This window comes from Drosophila mauritiana, chromosome 3L (assembly GCF_004382145.1).
Source record: "Drosophila mauritiana strain mau12 chromosome 3L, ASM438214v1, whole genome shotgun sequence".
NCBI lineage: Eukaryota > Metazoa > Arthropoda > Insecta > Diptera > Drosophilidae > Drosophila > Drosophila mauritiana.
The window spans coordinates 1,938,242-1,954,086 of record NC_046669.1 but is presented as its reverse complement, the minus strand read 5'-3'; the positions used below and the strand labels follow the sequence as shown (position 1 = coordinate 1,954,086).

The 15,845-nt window shown below is 41.5% G+C and overlaps 3 protein-coding genes across 3 annotated transcripts; 2 read left to right on the top strand and 1 right to left on the bottom strand.

Moving 5' to 3' along the window:
* Positions 1-1,591: 1,591 nt before the first annotated feature.
* On the bottom strand, positions 1,592-2,927 carry LOC117142033. The gene is made up of 2 exons (XM_033305898.1): positions 1,953-2,927; positions 1,592-1,897 (listed from the first exon to the last, which is right to left on the bottom strand). The coding sequence occupies exons 1-2, from the start codon at positions 2,925-2,927 to the stop codon at positions 1,592-1,594; spliced, it is 1,281 nt and encodes a 426-aa protein (XP_033161789.1).
* Positions 2,928-6,371: 3,444 nt separating this feature from the next.
* On the top strand, positions 6,372-7,696 carry LOC117142034. The gene is made up of 2 exons (XM_033305899.1): positions 6,372-7,358; positions 7,415-7,696. The coding sequence occupies exons 1-2, from the start codon at positions 6,372-6,374 to the stop codon at positions 7,694-7,696; spliced, it is 1,269 nt and encodes a 422-aa protein (XP_033161790.1).
* A 114-nt stretch (positions 7,697-7,810) lies between these two features.
* On the top strand, positions 7,811-9,218 carry LOC117141956. The gene is made up of 2 exons (XM_033305715.1): positions 7,811-8,947; positions 9,000-9,218. Exons 1-2 carry the CDS (start codon positions 7,811-7,813, stop codon positions 9,216-9,218), a joined length of 1,356 nt encoding a protein of 451 aa, XP_033161606.1.
* The last annotated feature ends 6,627 nt before the right edge of the window (positions 9,219-15,845 follow it).

The following is a 15,845-nucleotide window of genomic DNA, read 5'->3' as shown; positions in this document are numbered from 1 at the left end:
ACTCTGGCTTTTCGCCCGGCCTGCCTGTGTTCGGTAGTATGTACCCAGTGCCGTCTGAAATGCAGGCACAATTTGGGTTAAGACAATGGAAAATGGCAGTAGTTCCTAATCAGAGTAGTGTTGTGAAAGTGCTTTTTGTATTTTCATATCTAGTTAGTTCCAAAAACATAATTGATTAATCTTAAGGATTAATCTTACCTTTCCCAGGCTTGCAGCTCTACCATAACTTGATTTATAAGATCTACTCCTAATTTGCTTCTATTTAGCTATCCTCGCCTGTGGACATGTGTCCATCGCAACATACAGGCAAACACATATACACAAGTCCACACTCATGTCCTTAACAATGGACGTTCGCAAACACAGACAACAATAGCAACAACACGAGTGCCACTAACAACAATGGAGCACAAAATTGCGGCTGTCATCAGTGAGGAAATTTGCATTTTGCACAAATTGCAATACGTAAGCTCTGCTTTGCAGCTCCTATCCTCCATTTTTGTTGCCCACACTACTTTTCGGTTTGTTTTTTTTTTTTTATTTTTTTGCCTTATATTTTTGCACTGCTACACAATTTATTGGGCCGCATATCAAATGATTTCGGGGGTCTTTAATGGGGCGTATATGGATGGCAAGATAGCTGTGCCATAACATGGAATTATTTCGAACTCATTAGAGAGTGCAGCAGCAGGGGCGACAAGGAAATTGCATTTACCCACCCACCCACTCACATGCATATCAATTAAGCTCCAAAATTGGGAGGGTGTGCTTGCGTTTGTGTGTGTGTGTGGGTGTGTGTGTGGGCGGGTGACAATTGGGCTGCTAATGGACGAGGGGCGTGGCTCATTAATGTTGCAGGGCCCCCGATCCGAATGCAGTTAATCGAAAGATTTTCCAGTCAACTGGACTCGCGGGACTTGACTGTTCGAAAATTAGAAATCACGGAAATAGTTTCCGCCTGTGCGCTGAACCGAAGTGGGCGTGGCCGGGGCCATAATTCCATTGATTATGCCAGGTCCGCCGAATGGATTTTAATTCAATCATTCACAGCCGAACGATGTCAGACTCAGTAGAGGAACAGCTATTGCTACACAGGAAACAATTGATTGATATATTTATGTAGATTTTTCATCAAATATTAAATGGAAATGATAGCTATTTGCATTATCGAGCAAATTAAATGTTTTCGATTATATCAAAATCATCGATAAAGTTAAATGTAACAATAAAGATACAATACAGACTCGCTAGTGAAATGTGTTTTCTATCCGTTCATTACTCGCGTGTTAATCATACGCCACGTTGCACAGCCAAGAGCTAATTAAGGTTCGAACAACTCGAGCCCCTCGAGTGATTTAATAGATTTTCATTTTGACATTTTGTATGTATTCACGGAAAAGGGGTTTGAATGGCTGAGGTCCGCAGAGTGTTTGCTGAGTAATGAATGGGTAGGCAGCATCCGTTTTCCTTTGATTTATTGGTTTTGCTTTCAGTTTTTTTTTTATTTTGGCTGTGTAACCCACACAGCAGACGTGCTTTGCATAATTATCTTTCGAGAGTTTGGCAAGAGTCCAGGCCACTGTTGGTTTTATTATCCCAGCGCATGGCTAAGGACATAGGAATACATCGTTACATTGTCGAAACTTAGGCTTATGGGATCCGAGTCATTTAGAAACGATTCAAAGAATGTGAAATTCAAAAACCTATGCTCCAAGCCTATCTCGAATCCGTTCGCGATAGCTATAATTGGTACTAGGCAAACGTTGAACATCAGCAGAAAGAAGTAGTTCATGAAGAAAGCTGCCTCTAGTATGAGCACAGTGTCCTGTTTGATCCTCAGTTCCCACAGAGTGACGGTCGTGCATATCATACCACGAAATTTATTTCCAGTTAGGATCTATGGGTTCACAGCGTTTAATAGATATTAAAGTGGTTTAAAGCAGCTACATTACCATCAAGTCCAGAACATCTGGGATTTGCTTACAGCGATTTGAACTTATGCTACTCCACATTTTTTGGAGCAGATCTTGGCTGTTCCACACCCCTTTCAGGAATTTGTCTCGCTCGGATTTATAGTCGCAAACAACCCAAAGAAAAGTGCCAATGAGGAGGATTAGATTTCCAAAGTATCTTATGTGCCAAAACTCCAATCTCAACAACACCAATCGACTGTGGTCCCAATCGAAACCAGCTTCAAAAACAGCTCGGTAGAAAACGCCCGACAAAAGAACGACTACGGAACACATGTACACACTGAAGTAGTGCGCTATATCTCGTTGGATGTTCTGAAGTATGCCGTGTAGTTTCATTACAGTTTTGAACATTTTCCAGCGCTCTTTAGTCGTAAACTGATTTTGAATGAATATCTGATTCATAACTACGTATATGGACTGCAGCCAAATGTAGCTGTTAACGAGGAGGAGAAGCTGCAGATGCCAGCCCAATAGGCAGGAAAGCACATAGAAACGTTGCAGGTCAATCTGTAAGGACTCAATTTGCCAGTAGATGACGAGGACCAGTTCAATGGCTATCAGCCAGGAACAGCAAAATGCCCGCTTGACGGACACACAAAACATTGTACCCATTGTGAATTGCAGCTTCCTGTGAACCTTTGCCATCTCATTCAAGGTTCCGAGCATAGATCTCTTCAGGTATTTGTAATAGAGGCAGGGCAGGAGGTAGATAAAGAGGCTACCTTGATCGATAACAAACCCACGGAGTAATATTACGTAAAACGGAAGACACAGCAGGCTCAAGAAACAATAGAAGTATACGAACACTTGATGCCCAAAGCCGAACTTCTGGGTGTCCTCATTGTATCGCAGGTTGTACAAGCCCAGCAATTGGCACACTTTCTTCTGGTAATCGAAGTAGCTGACAATGTGGCACACGCAGAGCAGTTTGTGCAGCGGCGCTGACAGCGGCATGTTTCCAACTAATTGAACTAACGACATCGACGGCAACAGGACGAGTCGTCCTGTGCAGTCAAAGGAGCAAAAATGCGAGTGTCGGCCATAACAATTTGGTGAGTACTTAGCTCTAATGTGTGAATGTTACACCGATATAAAACATAACAGCAGTTTAGCCAGAGTGAGTGTTTTCTACATTTTGCCTTGCATACCATACCACTTTATTACTTTCTATACTACACCTCATTGTATGAAATGCTTAATTCCTTCATTAGTTGCTACCACCACCGACTTATCGGTAATTTGTTTGAGTGTATCTCTGCTTTGTACTTGGATCCCTGGGCAAATGCTTTTAGCAGGAAAAAGCGTTCTGGAGCTGCGGATAATTGATGGCACAGCCACACACTAAAACCACTTCAATTAGCGGACTCTGTAGTCGGTCCCCAAATCGATAAGTTGCACACGCTTAAATATTTAAAAATTCTACCGAACCGCTGTCAGACCCACTTCAGATTTGCGTCGCTCACGTAGCAAACTAATTTATTTGCGAACTGGGAATTCGCCGCAGAAGCCCACCTTCGCAAAGAGCGACAAAAAATAAAGCGCAGAGTGTGTAAACTCGGTCAAACCTGACTTTCAGTTCAGCCCCGAATGGCGATTAATTTGTTCAGGTCTCAATCGCTGCTTACTCACTTCCCGCCGTCGGCTTTCCACCTGCCCTTTCTACGCTGCTTACCACACCACACTTGGCGAAATTTCATCAGTAAAGTACATCATCTTTAAAGACTACTTGTGGTAGAAGGAAAGCGTCTGAAAGTATTGAACTGAATTTTTCAAGTACAAAGCAATCCATTTCGATCGCCTTTACTTATTGAATACTTTTTCACACCTTTAAAAAAGCAAGAATTTCTTCAGGTGTACCTACTCAGCTTTTAACGCTCGCCGTTTACTTTGTCATTTCAATTTTGAATTCGTGTCGCAGCGTTCAGCGCTTTTATGTGGTATTTTTAAAATCCTGTACATGTCGGCCCAGGCACGGATGCCCAACGACCCTGGAACCAGGACTCAGGACCCAGGACCAAGAGCCGCCAAAGGACCAGCATGGGCGCCACGTTGGAATTCAATAAAGAGCTTCGACTGGCCGATGTCGGGATACTAGGCTGTTGGGTTAGCAGAACTGACGAAGGAAAAAAGCAAGGACGAAAGGCAGGAAGAACGGCAGACAGTTAGCCGGGCATGTTTGCCAAACAATCATTAGAGACGTCAGTCGGCAGAGGAAAAGCTGCAGGAATGTAGGCGTTGGAAAACATCACAATCAGCGTTAGCAGCTGCCGTCTGAGCCACATCACACCTAACCGGAGTAGATGGCAGATATCCGTCGGCCACTTCATTATGTGCGAATTTACGACGGCAGTTAAATAAGACGTCTGTGCGGAAAATGAGCGGAATATAATTCGAGCTTTCACTGAGTAGCAAACCATTTTTGGCTTTTAGGAGTTTTTAGAAAGTTCTTGCATCAAAAATTTATAAAAACATATATTAAATAAGCTATTAAGGAGCAGGGGTGCTAATAAAGCTTTTGGCTTTTCTAATTTTTTAAACCTCTCCCTGGCATAATTGAAGTAATTTCTGCCACAGTTTTTTACTACAAAAGTTGCTACAATGTTTTCGCTTCAATCTTCTATCCTCAATCCACAGGATTTTCGAGTGCGCAGCTGTCCACACTCAACATTCCGACAAATGCAGCAATTTTCATTAGCTTAAAAACTTTGCCTTACCAACTACATTTTTAATAAGTTTGTTTGTTTTGTTTTTTATCGCTGGCCGGGGTGTTCTCCAAAAATGCAGAAAGGGCATGTGGAACGAAGGCGAACGAGCGTCAAAAACATGCATAAATCATCAAAAGCATTTCTGACAACTAATGAAAATATGCAAAAATTTATAGCTGAACGAAATCGGCAAAAAAATGTTCGGCTAAAGCGTGGAATCAAAAAGAAAAATCCCAATAAAAAGTTGGAGTAAAAAATAAAAGTACGGAAGACTCTCCAACTAGCCGACGGCAAAAAGCATTTAAATTGAAAAAATGGCAGTCGAAAAATAAATTCATTTGCTTTATGCATGCCGCACGCAGCAAACAAAAAAAGGGAGCCTGGCAAGTGGCAAGGACACAGACAGGATATGCGGTAGGAGTTTTATGTGGCAGTTTATTTTTGGCGACACTATCACAGGAACCGCTTCCAACACCCAGTCTCAAACCCTTTTGTGCAGTATAAAAAGTTTTTGAGTAAAAAAAAGCTGATTCTTGACCAAATAATGCTGAAGCTAACTATCTTTAGCAGCTTAGACCGACTAGTATTACCCCTCTTAACTTCGTAACTAAATATTAATAACTAGAAATATTACAAGATATTAAAAGTTTTACAAAAGCGACATATGGTTTAAAAATCCCATAAGATAAGATCGTAAAGCTATATGTTTATTTTCTCTGTAATTTTTGGAGTGTACCCCTAGGTTCCTTTTTTCGTGGCACGCCGGCTACAGGACGAAGGTCCGGAATGTGACACGATGCGGCGACGAGAGGACAACGATGCGGCCATGTATAAAATTTTTCACAATTGCAATTTGTAATAAAAACATGCACTTTTTGCCATTGTTATATGCGGCCACACAAGCTGTCCTGTACTGCGGCATGGAGATCCCCATCGCATTCATATATGCATGTGGGCTGGGAAGTTACATGCGTGTAAAACCATTTGCCGGGCGATGAAAAAGCCAGGAAAAAACTCCGGCCAAGATGCCACCAACCAACCGGGGGGAGAATGAGCTCCGGTGCGCTGGCAATGGCCAGACAGAGATAGAGGTAAACAGGGATTGCGGCGGAGTTGGGGGACCGGGACGAGGTGACTCCTTATGGCTTTATGCCATTTTAAGTGCTCCACCCATTTCATAGCCATATCCATAGCCACATCCTCATCCACATCCACATCCACATCCACATCCGAGTGTCAACTGTTAAAGCGGTCCAGAGTGCAACTCCGCAAATAAACAGAGCATAAAATATGATTCTCTTTATTTTTTTCCAAGTAATTCCCGGGGGGTAAAAAGCTCTGAGAGGTATTTTAACAATGGAAAATAATTGATAGTGGCTGATGCTCTGCGTGTTTATGAACAAAGCCTTGTAAAAACTATATTTAAAAGTTTTTCGCAAAGGAATAATGAATTTGAAAACCAGCTGCGCACTCATTTATTTGGTACAGACACATTCGCCCTGATTAATGTATTTAGTTAATTGAATAAGTAACCATGAACTATAAGAAATAATATTGGATCTGAAACAATTATATAAACGATTATCTATTATCATCCTCAATACAATCCAATTCAATTGAAATGTAATGAACTTTTTCGCTGTTACCGATACAGTTTTGTGATAGTTCAGTAACGAAGTTACTTACCACACAAATGGAGAAGCACGCAACTGCCAGGGGATTTTGTCTATGCCACCTGATTTGTGTGTGGTATCAGACTGGAAGGATCGGACTATATTTGGGTTTCTATAACGTGGGTTACTCGGAGCAAATGAGGCAATTCGTATGCGACGAACAACTGTATGTGCAAATAACGGCCTTTGTTAATTTGCTGGCCAGTTGGTTGTATCTGTGCTTCAGTCATCGTTGGATCTACGACCAGTTTGTGAACCTACTATATGTTCCACTATATATTTACTTTTTAATCCTGAGAAGACATCTCACAAAGCTCTTGAACGAATGTGCTGACCTGCATAGGTCAATGCAAATGATAATGGGAGATCGGTTGTGTGCAAAGATACCTAGAGAATGTATCTACACTCTACTACTAATCATAATTATCATTCTGCGAATCCTTTGGCAGCTCCGAATCTATTCGATATATCAGAGTATTTTTATATTCGGCGTGGCATTTATCTATCACTTTGAGCTGCTGTTTTTTGGAAACTATCTGATCTGGCTAAGCTGTATCTTTAGATCGCTAAATGTATTTCTTGCGCAAGACATGAGAAGTGATAGATTGAACATATTGAAGGGAGTGCTGAGACAGCAAACCATTATTTGGCGAGTTCATCGAACTGTATCCCGATACTTTGCCCTGCATATCATCAGTTTCATGATCCAACCAGGCATAAAAATTTGCATAATATTAACGTGTTCAGGCCAACAAATGAATGCGCAAATGATTTCACTAATGTTACATCTACTTTTGTTGGCCTTGTTTATGATAATTGCTTCGAATCTGCAAAAGCAGCATCGCAAATTTCAGAAAAATTATCTCGGCCTTAAAGATGACCCCAACTACTTTGTATTGAAATCCTGGCGCCTGTTGCAGAATAGAACTTTGCCACAGGCTTTTGGAGTGACATTCTTCCGAAAGCGGGAGAAAGTTCAGTACAAACAGGATGTGGTAACAATGCTGGTGAGTATCTTATAGAGTTTGTATATGTTTTTTTTTGAAAACGCATATATTTTCAGTTCTTGAATAACTGCTCCGTTCTGCAATTGACCAAACAACCACTCTGTTTAACATTTTTTGGCTTTAAAGCTGTCAGGTTTGGCATTTCTATATCTATGCTAAGGAGTTGCCTGAAAACCCACATCCGTGAACTTTTGCTAATGCTTGTAGTTCGCTCACTTTTCAACAAGTACGCAACTTCGCAGGACTACGCGTATGAGTCCCAGGACGATTTCAATGGAAATGTTACCCAAACAATTAGTCAAGTCTATCGCTTTTATTTCTATGATGAGTTCGAGTGAATAGTAAACAGCAAAATGAGCCACATTAACTTAATTATCAATTACCTAATGGTTGAGAGGAGTCATCATGGTGCATGAATGACACTTTGTGGGAACTTTTAGTTGTTTTTCAAGATGGCTCGACTTCGCTTCATCCTTAAGATAGCCAAAGTTCTGCGGTTTCCTCTGCATTTTTTTGGTATTCTACAGCTGAGGTTCAGTGATTCTCAACAAGTATATCAACAAAGAGCTAACTGTTGCAGGTTTTTAACTGCCGTTTTTATAACGCTGATATTGCTCTTACACAAGCTATTTAGCTATGAATTGCAAAAAGAGAGCGAACTGGTAAACTTACTAAAAATCGAAAAGAGACCGCTGAGAAGCGAATTAGAATTATGGAACGAAAATTTAACCAGCATTTGTATTTTCCTGACCCTAGTCTGTTCCTTGGTCAACAAGAATGAACTATGGAAATTGATAAATGAGGCTCAGTTGACCTATAAGCAGTTAAAATCCCTGCTGGGAAAGCATTTAGTCCTGGAATGTTCCTGGGACGTCCTCATACATGGCCTACTCTTGATACTACTACTAAGTGTGCTGGTAGTTGATGTTATATTTTTCAACTGGCCAAAAGCGTCTGGCGAACCCAATACTGTAAAGTTTACCAAACTGCATCAGATTTCCGATTACATGATGGGTATACCCAGGTTATTGTTTGTACTAATTATGGCGCTGCGTATTCTATATCATCTGATTAACGCTGGGTGGCTTCAATGTCTAGCAATGCTAAGATTGCAAAGGAATCTTAAGCTCTTTCAGTTTCAGCTTCGCAGTATTTTCTCCAATCAAAAAGGCGCAAATATCTTGGCTGGTCACTATTTCAAAGTATCCTCCATGTGCTTCCTTTGGATAATGGCTTTTCGAATAGCTGAACTTATTCAGTTCCTTAAATATGATTACGATGAGCTTGTGCAGCAACAGAAGAGCCAGGAAGATCTGGAGGATGAAGCCGTTTGGGAGGGCGAGGAAAACTCAAGGCAGCCAAATCTCCAGGAGTTGCTTATGAAACCTTTACTGATATTATCCTGGCATTTTGCGTTGTGGATATTGCTACTTGCTGCAGCTTACACTCAACAGAAGGAATATTCCAACTTAATGGCAAAAAGCTGGAATTTCAAATCGGATGAAAATGGTTGCGAAATGAAAGAATTTCTGGACGAAATCTGCTGGACGGGGCATGCTTTCAAGCAGTTGGATATTCTGGATTTACTGGTTTGTACCGTAATATGAACAAGATTGCATAAATAAATATTTCCATCCACAGTTTCTTTCCGGAATCACCATATGTGATCGACAACCTGTATCCGTTTGTTTTATAACGTACAAGTTCAAGTTAAGAAGAAACAAATCCGCCTATATTGGTTTGAATACTATAGCCGGGCACTTTAAGCTACTTTTAAATCTTCTAGTTACGGCCGGCGTAGTCTACTTTGTGCAGCAAGTGGAGCTCCGACATCTACAGCACTACCTCGAACAGGTGTAATAATAAAGTTAACTTACGCAACTCATCATCATGGCAATTAAATAATAATCAAATTAGTATATAAATTATTTATGCCACAAAAGAACCCCAGATGCTTTGTGTCCACTTTCCACCTTGCCCTCAATTACTTAATGAATACAAAGCAGAAAGTCGGGTGGCCAACCAACCTTTCTGCCATTTTAATGACCTGACCTCGGGCCTCTTTAAATATCACAGACATAAAAAGGCAACCCTCAAAACTTTTGCCATTATGAGCATAAAATGAAAAGAGCAACAAATGGCAACCGTATTGTTGGTATTCCATTGGCCTTGGCCCATCGTATCTTAGGGATACGCACCTTTTTGCTGGCGCCAAAAAGGTGTAATTTATGCGCCAAACTGGATTGAATTTGTTCGCAGTCCAGATTTACTCCCGGCCACAACATATCGATACAGCGAAGAGAATCAAATTAAATTCAATAAATTAACATAAATCTGGATAAATTCCATGGCACTCCGTTGCCCACTTTACTTGGTATGCAAATGGCGAATGCACAGGCACGAGTTTCTTCCTTTTTTTCCGAATTTCGTGGCTCCCAGTCGTGGAGTCACTTCGATCGATTCCAATAAACTTCTTGCCACATGATGCGAGCTACTGGCAACATATGCGCCACCGATGCAGCCGCCGGCTGCCAGGCACTGAAATTCAATCAAGGCAAGAATTCGAGGAGCCAAAAAGGAAATGAGTCGACCGGATTAAGGCACGGTTTGGATTCACTTCTCCGGAAATCATTTTTGCTGTTTCGGAAAAAAGGTAGCATAGCATATATAAACTATAGAAAAAAGGTTTCAGTATTTGTCATGAGAAAATAATATGTACCTCTAAAGAAAACTTTTGTAAGTTTAAAATAACCAATGTGCACAGAATCGAATCGCCATGAATGGCAAAAGTTGACCGGATTTAATGAAAATTTCTTGATCAGCAAACCACTTAGTGCGCCGGATGTTCGAGCACTTAAAGAGTGCACCTTGAAATGGCGCTTGGCATCGCTGACCCGCTGCCATTTCGAATCGGCGCCGCCATTTCGTCGGCCATTCCCGTCGCGCGATGTGTGTAGGCGCCACGTCTATGTGTCTGAAATTTCTTTTGGCACTTTTGAAAGTCTGCCAAAACGGACAATGCCAGAAAGGCGGAAAACTTCACAGGGCCGCAGCGAAATGTGTACAATATTCGCTGAGCTGCAGTTTGGAAATTCGTATATTGCGATATAGTAATATTTAGTGACACGTGTGTGTTTGGCAACCGCGGAAAATATTGATTATGTGCGCGTTTGGGGCGGGACTCGCTTGATTGTCTGCGGTGACAGCTGTCAGCTGAGCGTTTCAGCCGCCTTGACTTCTGACATGCATAATTAATGCACATCGGGTGGGGACACAAAAGTCAAAGAGTCGCCCTGGGATGGATGGCTGGTTGGATGGATGGATGGATGAATGGATGGATGGCTGGCTGGCTGGGCTGGCGAAGTGTGGCTAATGAAATTTTAATTAGTGCAAGACAAGCGATAAAAAGACGTAAGAACGAAATTACCATAAATGGCAGGGCCCGAGGAAAATCAATGATAAAAAGGCCACACACATATGGGCAGAGTTCCGGGGCAATTACATGCATCAAAGATTCATATCTCCTAAATGCCGCACGGCGCCGCTGTCTTTCCCTTTTCATAATGCCATCATAATGACTTTATCTCTCAAGCAGGCAATAAATCTTGTGGGCCCCCAAAGGAGAGCCCTAGATAAAATCCCAAGTAGGAGGCCTCTGAGGTTGCCATGGTCGTATAATGAAATATTACGCATACGCACAGTAGAGCACTCATCTAACCCACTTTCTTTGGCCCACTTTGCTCCGAGCACGCCGCCCATCATAAAAGTTAATTAATACGGCTTGGTTAGCTGCTAAATACAGCGCAAAATATTCCCTGACCCAGACCCGCTCACGTCATTTATCATCGAGCCCAGCCAGTGGCACATGGGGCGTATGCGTAATATGCGCTGACAGTCAGTTGACCACTGATTTTAAGCCTGCAGCACCTCATCCCCCCGCATCCGGCGGCAAGCCGGGCTGTTTGGGTATCAGCCATCAGCTATCAGCGAATGGGAAATCATTGGAAATTGCACAAAACAAATTTGCATGTAAATTCCAATGGGCACATTGTCGACTCGGCGAGATTAAAATGTGGAATGTGAATGGAGTCACAGATTACCTATGCTAAAACTGGGCATGATACTCAAATTTATTTAGCTAGCACACAGAAAAGTCTATTCTAAGATCCAAATGAAATGCATTGTATTTTGTAGCCTTTTCTTTTTAGGCACAAGACTTATTTCTTCGATTGCCCCGATATTCCCGTGATTACCCCGCAATCAGGTGACTAAAAAATATGCAAACGAAGTGAAGTATCTATGTAAATGTTTGTTGGTCTAGAGTCTGGCGCGGATTTTACCTGCCATTTGGCATTGTGCGGAGTCCTTCCAGTTCCCCAATTTGCATCTGCCCCCCACTTATCCTCCATACGTAGTACGCTATATATTTGAATCTCCGGGCTGGCAAGAAAATGTGTTTCGTTTTTAAACAAATCCAAATGAAATCTGCGCAAAACAACAAAGTTGTGCCCTGCAAAAGTTTTCATCTGGCGAAAAAAAGAGACTTTCGGGCTAAGGGTAAACTTTGCTCTGGCTGTGCATTTTGTTTTCTGATAAATTTATCCAGATATTGAAATCTATTTGTAATATTTCTTTCCTGCCTTGTTTTGTTTTGATATAGAGATATAGAGAGAGGAATGCCTGATGAAATTCTGTGCTGTATACACTTTTGATTGAATTTTCAGTTTGCCTTTTCCATTTTTGTGCCGTCAGCCGGAGGCAAATTAGAGATGGAGAGGGGCCGAAATGGGTTTTGTAAGCATTTTCCGAGCAACAATCTTCAATTACAGCCGGTAAATTGCTTGGGGCGAAGTTGCGGGAGGGGTGCGATGTCGAGATTTAATCACAATTAACGTCATTCGAGCAATCGGATAAAACCACAAAAGCCAATTAGTCGGCAACAAACTTGATGATGTATCGCAAAAGCGGCAAAATGAAAAGTATTTAATATCGCGATAATTGTATCATAATGGCAAACAAGTGCATAAACAACGATAAGGCTAAACTCATAAATAATGCTGAAATCATGCATGAAATCCCGCCGACAATGTGCAGTGCAAAAAGTGCAGCTGTCAATTGAATTTATTATATAATTAAGTGCAATTTGTGTGCCGCTAATTGCGACTGTTTTTCGGGCTCCATTCGCGGCTAATTATTTAATGCCAAGTAAAAAACGATGGAAATTCGTGGAACGTGCCCATAAAAGCGTGCTATAAAATCGGTAATTCGCAGACATGATTTAAGGCTCATTTAAGTGGAAAACTCGCGCAAGTCAATTAAAAGTTAAGCTCACGATAGATTATTCCTGTGATTAAGCTTAATAGTTTCCAATTTTAACCGATCACATTGAGCTTTAAAACTGCAAACAAATATTGTGCATTCCGATGGGCATTGAGTATTTTTTTTTTTTTTTTTAATTAGTTTATTTATTAAGGCATACGGGGAAGTCATGAAGCCCCTTTGTGTCCTTCTTATCTATTAATTCAGCCCATTTTGGGCTCGCCGGCTAACTATAGTTAGCTTTTTCAAATTTACAGTAATTTAACTAGAATTACATAACAATCACATATAACAAATAGGATTTAAGATAAGCGTCAGCTTCTGCGGACCCTTGTCAAAGGAGATCGGGTAATGAGATCCCTCGGTTGCCTTCTATTGAGCCTCCTTGGTGGGCGAGATCTATTTAGAGCGCTGGCCAGCCGATTTCTGTGGCGCTCCAGCCTGTCATGATATCTGCTCGAGTGCTGGTTTATTTCGTCGAAAACCGTTGCTAGTTTTAGGTCTCTGTGCAGAGTGGTGTTTCGAACAAACCACTCGCAGCCGGTGATAAGTCTTGCTACCTTATTTTGAATAGCCTGGATTCTTTTGATTTGGCTGTCACATGCCAAGCCCCAGATTTGGCACCCATACTTCCAGTTTGGTGCTAAGATCTGTTTGTAAATTGTCAGCTTGTTGGATAGCGACAATTTACTGCGCGAACAAAGTAGCCAGTAGTGCTTCGCCACCTTAGCACGTAGGCGCGTTCTGATGAGTATTGACACCCTTTTTTGATACTTAAAACCATATGGGCCACCGCAGGCATATAATTATTTTTTATGAAACATTCCAATCATTTATCGATGTTTTCGGTAAATATCTGACACATGCGAATAACAAACAATGCTCTTTTACAAGCCTTTCATACCATTTGAAGCTTTTCTGTGATACTTTATGTATTCATATCTTCGACCGCAACAATAGGTTTAATCCATGCATAATCATTTTGTTAAACAGATATTGCATTCAATATTCCCATTGATTGTTACGCACATTGTACATACACATTTCCCCATTTAGTTGCAACTCTTAGGTGCCGCAGATTTTTAATTAATCATTGACAAATTGTGCACGCAAATTGTGCGACCGCACTGTGTGCTCAATGGCTGATTAATTAAACAACAATAAATGCAGACGGTCAGCGCCAGGTCCACTGATTTTTATATTAATTATCAAAATGTTTGCCATCAATGTTATGTGCAAATTTGTATCGCTCTTTTGCGCGCCGGCTATTTGCAGGCTCATTAAAAGTGAACAATGCCTGGCTGCACTTTCCGCCACTCTCTCTGTTTTTGTTACTTATTAAATGTCATTTTCATTAAAAAGCAGCGCGGCGGCGAAATGAAATTGTTAACTTTGAAAGTTGCTTCTTGATTTTGCAAAAAAAAAAAACAACTTTCTGCGCTCGGGCTCTTTTTATGACATTTATTAAGCTGTCCTGGCGACAGGCAGCCCAGTTTGTTTTGAAATGCAAGTACGCAGTACAAAAAGCGCTGCACACTTCCTGAATTATGAGTAGAACTGACGCAAGGACTTGCAGGACGTGGAGGATCCCGAGGAGAAAGGACAGGAGCTGCACAAGACGCTGCGAAAAGTCAGACTTTGAACATGCAGCGCTGATTCCGAATGCAGTCAGCTCCAGTTTTCCGCTTTGCCTTTGAAGCTTCTACACGTGAATGAAAACAGTTTCTGCAGGATATTCAATATTGGTTCATCAGAAGTCTCAATAACTAACATCATAACGATAGAAAACAAGCTATTTTTAATATATTTTTACATTATGTTGTGTAAAGAAGACTCTAGGGTTAGCAATCCATTAAACAGTTCTTCAACTTGAAAACATCCATCGAACATACACATCCTACTACAATTCGTGCATTTTCAGTTATTTATCTATAAATTTTCTTGCTAATTAATTTCTCTCACTGTAATGCCACTGCACTTGTGCGGCATGCGGAAATGTTGCTGGTCTCCTTCGCATTGTGGCAAATGTTTATTTCATGTTTCCCAAGTCCGAGCACGTTGTTTGTTGTGCGGGAGTGCGGAAAGTTCGGGTACTGCCCCGCCCGCGATGCCGCAACTCAGTCATTTTGCACAGACACTGGACTCGAGTGTCCCGCTTAATCTTATTTATTTATGACTGCCCTCACTCCTTCTTCACGGCTACCTGGCAACCCTGTTGTGCTCATGCTTACACAAGTACTTACAGCGCTTTTCAGAGCTGCCAGGCTCTGTTTACACATGAAATGCAACGCTCATCGAATGCTACTTTAAGGCTTTATTGCCCCTCGATCCCCCGGCCATCGAGTGTAATTGAGGGCAGTCGATTGTTAAATGCACTTACCCTCTGTTTATCTAAGCAGCGAAGCGGATCAAGGTGTTAGACCCTCGTCATTGAAGTGAAAAGTTCAAGGACTTCACTCTACTTCAGGCTGCAGTATTTAATAAAAACCAGCTTAAATGGCCGGCGAGCAAAACGGTTCAAGCTTTAAAGAAAATATTTATCATTTCCCTAAATAAATAAATTCGATGTTATGTTTATTTTTAATGATTTGTGTTCAGTCTTTGGAGAAAGCATTTTAAGTTATAGCCGATTTGAGTCTGCTATTTATCATAATAGTTCCTTGCACTGGGCAACTCGAATTCATTTTATCTATCGCAGTTGGTGTGGCCATTTCCCTCCATTCCCACTATCGTATAGATTTCCTGATAGCCAAAATAAATTGGCGTTACAGTTGAGTAAACTTTTGGCCAGCATTTGCCATGTGCACTCGAGAGTATTTGCATACGTATTGGTGGCGGGTTCACCGTTTTGAGAGGGTTAAAGTTTTCGGGGGAGGTCGGTCTGTCGACAGTTTTAAAACTTCCCAGGCAATCAAAGTGTTAACAGCTGGGCTATAAAACTTTGGCCAAAAGAAACTTTTGCACTGCATGGAAATGCTCGAGTGTGGGTGGCTATCTATATCTATATCTGTGTGTGTCTGCTGCGAGTGTCTATGTGTGATTAGGGACCCGTGGTGCAAGCACATAGATGACCCACTTCGGACTCCCATTGAGAGCTGCCCTAATGAGCTCGGCATCTGGCAAATTGCTGCATGGAATTAACACCTTAGAGGCCAATAGCGACAGCTG

What these genes read in the sequence shown, in the direction of transcription:
- LOC117142033 (XM_033305898.1), bottom strand. Translation starts at nt 2,927, where the DNA reads ATGCCGCTGTCAGCGCCGCTGCACAAACTGCTCTGCGTGTGCCACATT. An exon ending in CAGATGTTCTGGACTTGATG is followed by an intron (nt 1,898 to 1,952) that starts GTAATGTAGCTG and finishes GTGAACCCATAG; the next exon opens with ATCCTAACTGGAAATAAATT.
- LOC117142034 (XM_033305899.1), top strand. Translation starts at nt 6,372, where the DNA reads ATGGAGAAGCACGCAACTGCCAGGGGATTTTGTCTATGCCACCTGATT. An exon ending in AGGATGTGGTAACAATGCTG is followed by an intron (nt 7,359 to 7,414) that starts GTGAGTATCTTA and finishes ATATATTTTCAG; the next exon opens with TTCTTGAATAACTGCTCCGT.
- LOC117141956 (XM_033305715.1), top strand. Translation starts at nt 7,811, where the DNA reads ATGGCTCGACTTCGCTTCATCCTTAAGATAGCCAAAGTTCTGCGGTTT. An exon ending in TGGATATTCTGGATTTACTG is followed by an intron (nt 8,948 to 8,999) that starts GTTTGTACCGTA and finishes TTCCATCCACAG; the next exon opens with TTTCTTTCCGGAATCACCAT.